Source organism: Orbicella faveolata, unplaced genomic scaffold (assembly GCF_042242905.1).
Source record: "Orbicella faveolata isolate gen_17 unplaced genomic scaffold, um_ofav_v1 contig_34, whole genome shotgun sequence".
NCBI lineage: Eukaryota > Metazoa > Cnidaria > Anthozoa > Scleractinia > Merulinidae > Orbicella > Orbicella faveolata.
In genome coordinates, this window is record NW_028301563.1 from 25,627,120 (window position 1) to 25,632,047 (window position 4,928).

General features: G+C 35.3%; 1 protein-coding gene across 3 annotated transcripts; it reads right to left on the reverse strand.

Annotated features, from left to right (window-relative positions):
• Nucleotides 1–225: 225 nt before the first annotated feature.
• Nucleotides 226–4,642, reverse strand: LOC149105451 (uncharacterized). 3 transcript variants are annotated; one of them, XM_089271598.1, is made up of 5 exons: nucleotides 4,391–4,641; nucleotides 2,684–2,774; nucleotides 2,098–2,238; nucleotides 1,514–1,639; nucleotides 226–1,190 (listed from the first exon to the last, which is right to left on the reverse strand). In XM_089271598.1, exons 3-5 carry the CDS (start codon nucleotides 2,229–2,231, stop codon nucleotides 1,085–1,087), a joined length of 366 nt encoding a protein of 121 aa, XP_089127724.1. In that variant the 5' UTR covers nucleotides 2,232–2,238; nucleotides 2,684–2,774; nucleotides 4,391–4,641; the 3' UTR covers nucleotides 226–1,084. The 3 variants fall into 3 exon arrangements, with proteins under 3 accessions (XP_089127724.1, XP_089127726.1, XP_089127725.1); XM_089271600.1 differs by lacking the exon at nucleotides 2,098–2,238 and having other exon boundaries at nucleotides 4,391–4,642; XM_089271599.1 differs by lacking the exon at nucleotides 2,098–2,238 and having other exon boundaries at nucleotides 2,684–2,805; nucleotides 4,391–4,640.
• Nucleotides 4,643–4,928: the final 286 nt, after the last annotated feature.

A 4,928-nucleotide genomic window follows, 5' to 3' on the forward strand; every position in this document is an offset into this window, starting at 1 on the left:
CTGAAATGCAGTGGCTACAATATATTCAGTCCCCAAATTTCTACCAAATGAAATCTCACAAAAATACCAAGGTAGTATACACATGTAAAAAGTTAAAAAGTTTTGTTTTCTAACTTGATGCCCAAAGACAGTTAGCTATCTTCATTTTTGTATGGCGTCTCTTCCTGCTAAAAGGGTTTGCACCATCTCTCAAAGTATAAATATAAGCAAAATCACTCTGGCATGAACAATAAATATGATATTTTGTTGCTGATCATGAATACTTGCATAGGCTTCTGATAATAATTTTACTATTCAATTCCAATGTGATTTGTTCTTTTTCTCGACTGAGATTGTGGACTACAGGAGCTGTTATTGGGTTCCATTAATTAATTTTGCTCATAATGATTAAATTATACCAAGAATTATAAGTACATGTAAGCTATAAGTAAGTTATATTATGTACGTGTATTTTGTCTGCACTACACAACCAAACGCACTCAAAGATTATGAGGCATAGGTACATTTGTCAGAAAAAGCCAGCATATCAAATATATGTTTCGATTGACACATCAATTAAAGATAATTTACAGCAAAATGGATAAACAATACATCAATATCCTGCATGCACCAAAGCTGGACATGGGGTTATAAGGCAATCATTTAAACAACTGATTGAAATAATTTATAAATTAGAGAACACTATTTGCACAACACTAGGGAACAAATTAACCTTATTGGACGTTGCGAATGGCAAGGCTGTCAGTAGAATGTCACAAATTTCTCAACTCTTTCTTTCTACAAAAATACTAATCCTGCAACTTTTCTTTAGACCCAGTTCTCCATTTCGTGTTGGCAAAATATTAATTTATGCCATGCCCAATGCCGGTTATCACAAAATTGATTTAAGAGCAACATAAACCAAGCACAATAAATATCATTTTTAAGCCAAAAAAGCAATTATTTAAATAAACCATGACATGATGAGTAAATTGTCTCTAAGAAAAACTGATTAATTTAACAGACACTTTAAATAATTAGTTAATACATGTATCATAGGTGTTTCTTAATAATGTAATACAGTTTATCTGTCACAATGTTGCAGCTACAGCTGTATGATATTACTACACACAGTATGGGTTGCAGAACTCAACTTCCAAGTCAGTTTGTTCAATGAACTTTGTGCAGAAATTATTATGGCATCAAGTTGTCTGTGAATATAGAGAAACCAAACAAAGCATTACAATCTTAAGTAATAAATTATTGAACTCTTTTACATGTATGTACAATGTATATTCCATTAATATTGGGGATCTCTCAAAAGCTGCATCTATGATGATTTAATTTGCTCCCAGTGCATTTTTTTATGGAACTTTTCACACATTAATATCTCTGTTATGACAGTGGTCTCTGTGTTCTATAACAATCAGTACACAAGAAAAATACACTCAGTAAGATATTGTTTACAATAAAAATCAATCCCTATAAGCAATCATAAGCACCTTGAATTTATATTTCTTTAGAAATATCTCACCTGGCCATGGTTGCTTTGAAAATCTTTGATGTTTTAATCCAGGTTGCCCATGTGTACACTGTTCGTATATTGACTGACAGGAACAGGGATGTAATCATACTGTATATAGCTGCTACTTGAACACCACTGAACATACAAAGACATATCAATTATAATTTATAACCAACAGATGACATTCCTTTCATTGATATACAGTGTACTCCATTGCTAGTTGTTTACTGAGTGTCTACAGTAGTGAATCAAATGCTAGGGGGATGGCACCAAAACTTTCACAGTGGCAGGCTCTGTCCTGAGATGCAAAGCAAACATATATAACTGTTATCAACTTGGCGACTTGCTTTTGAGCGCACATGCAATTTGCTTTAAACAAGAAACTGGAACATTGCAGTACAACAATGTGCATGCAGTCCCAATCAAAGGGACATCCAGGCTGTTTGGTTGTACATATAACTGAAAATCAGACTTTGTCAGGATAAATACTGATGTTCTTGCTGACTTAATCTGAGTGTGCAGTTCCAGAAGATATTCACACGCAATGTCTGAGAAATCATTAATTACAAAATATGTTTTAAGAAATATCTTACCTGGTAAGGCCAACTTTCAGAAAGTTTTGTAATCTAGACTGGCTGGCCAGTTCATACATTTGACAAGTTGACACCGGGCATGTTTGTAAATTTGTGCGCTTCAACATCACATCACAGTGTACATGTAGTAGCATTGGTCAACTGAAAACAGCATAATTTGGTTAGTTAATTTACACTGTACAATATTTGGTTATATATTGGTGTATATCGTTGCACACCAACAGATGACTATTAAAATTAATTTACAGAACATATTGGCAGCTAAATCATAACAAGTGAAAAATTGAGCATTAGCCATTTACATGTACACGTAACAGCCCTCACCTCAGAACTGTCATAGATATAATATATTTTCAAACTCGCTGAAATGTCAGATTATTCAATATTAACATGCACGTACATCTTTAACAGTGTGTTTGCTTTACATTCACTTTACACACAACCGGTATCCACCATAGGCAGACTTTTAAGTTTGCTTTTGAAAATAAATTGTGTCAACTAATGCATCTTTCATTACCTATTCTTGTGACGAAATGACACAAAATCCAAGTACAAGAAGTCATAAGCATAAAACTAACTTAATTACCTGGTAATGCTTACAGCACCTCTTACTGTCTGCATATGCCGTCCATAAACTGGTACTGCCTGGACAATACTCATTATTTTTCTGATCACATCTTTTAAAATGTCACTGTTATATAATTTGTCCTGAAAAGGCAAATGCACGAAATGTTATGCCTTTGGCACTCACCACATACCTTTACATGATGTACAATGTACACCAAGTCATGATCGACATTCACAATTCTTTTTACTTTCATTGTAACTTTTTTTGTAACTTTTTGCGGTGTCATTTTCCCACACTTGAAGACAGGACTTCCACATTAGGTGGTAATTCTCTATGAATTCACAGGGAGTGATAACAATTAAATGGTGACTAACTTTAGCAAAGGAGGCATTCAAATGTCAGATTTTAACGTTAACTTCCTTCGACGAGCAAAAAAGTAAAGCACAACAAAGAAAACAGTCAGTGACATTCGGTTAATAAGTTAGTCAATCAAAAAATTAGTGTGAAAAAGAGAGCAGAGAGAGAGAGAGTGGAGCGAGGAATGCACTCTGACCAACTAAATTTTGAATGTACATAAGTAAAAGTTATTTTTATTACCGAAAAATGGTCAGGGCAAGGACTTCTATGCCCTAAAGTTTTTCTACGTATGTAAATGTCATTTTCACTGTTCAAGTTACCGAGTACAACTCTTAGCATTTTTTTAAATTAGTACTATCTCACTGTTATGGAACATTTCCATAAGTGTAAATACCACACTAGGGAATAACATCTCATTAGGAAAATAGGGGCCATGTACCCCCAACCAAAAGCAGTGGCACTAATAAAATGAAATAGCAAATCAAAATCGAAGTAGAGCTTTACTTGCCGACAGGGTTTACATGCATAATCGTCTACTCGACATTTCGACTACAAGCATTTCACCAAACCGAACTAACTGGACAACAACAAAATAAAACGAGGAAATCTACATTATAAACACAATATGCATATCATTACAGCTGAGTATCAAACAGCAAATCCCTTCTCAATGAAGGATGACTGAATGAAAGAAAGGATGAAGAAAATTCGTTTAAGCTTGCAGTGTTAAAGTTTAACAATTATTCACGCTTAAGCATAGATTTGAATATCACAGTGTGTATTTTTGCCGACGGGTTAATTTAGCTTTGCAGTCATTTTATCGGCGGTAGCTTTACCAGTCTTCAACCAAATTAACCTGGAAATTCCTCCCAAGCATTTCGTCAAACCGAATAAATTGAACTAACAAAACGAGGAAATACTTTGTAATCACAAGATGTAAATATTCACATAGGTAGGTCAAAAGTAAATTTAGCAAATCCTGTTCGCTCCGGCTTAACATGGTTTGTTGACCTATCTTGGTTTAAGAAATTTTTGTAGTCTAGGAAGCGGTTGTGCCAATTAACACAGAGCAAACTTCAAAACTCGCCCGGTAGTGTTTACAAATACAGATTTTTTTTTTTAAACGTGACGACGAAACTCGAGACAAAACTTGATTTGTTTACAATATGCAACTTACAACCTCGATCCACAAAACCACTCAAGTGTTATTGTTATGAGCGAAATTAAACCTATGTAATTTACAAAATGTCTCACAGCATGGCTTCAAATAAGGAAGACTTTAAAAAAGGACTCCTTCTGAAAATAAGCTTATCTCGCCGAGGCAACTTCATAATTTCCATAGCAAACGCCACAACAAACGTCGCTTACCTCAAGTTGGCAATTCACTTCGGCCAGTGCAAATCTTCCAGGCAGAAACTTGCTGCAAAAGTTGTGAAGACTGAACGGAACTGATCTAATCTTTTCGATAGATCAACGAATTAACCACTTTTTTCCGCTGTGTTTTCTGTTTTGCACTAAGCACACAGTTCTCTAGTTCGTCACCTGATTTTAATCATGTGACTTTTCTTGCTCGGCTGCACAGCATCTCGACGCGCGAATTAATTGAGCAGTTCTACAGCCGTCGGGTATTTCGTCTCCTTTCTATAGTCCTCGTTACCTTTGTTTCACGGCATTGTTCCGTATTATTTCATCCCCTTTCTCTAGTCCTTGACTCGCTATAATTAACGGCAGTGTTCGGTACTGTTTCACCTCCTTCTCCAGCGCTGGCCAGCTCTCTTTCACGATCTTCTTCGCTACTTCTTTGCTACTTCTTTGCCTGTTAATTCTTGCTTTCTGTTTCTGTTTTATGCTTCAGTGCAACCCCATCTTAAAAACGTTAGATCAACCTCCGCTATTATTTGTTGAC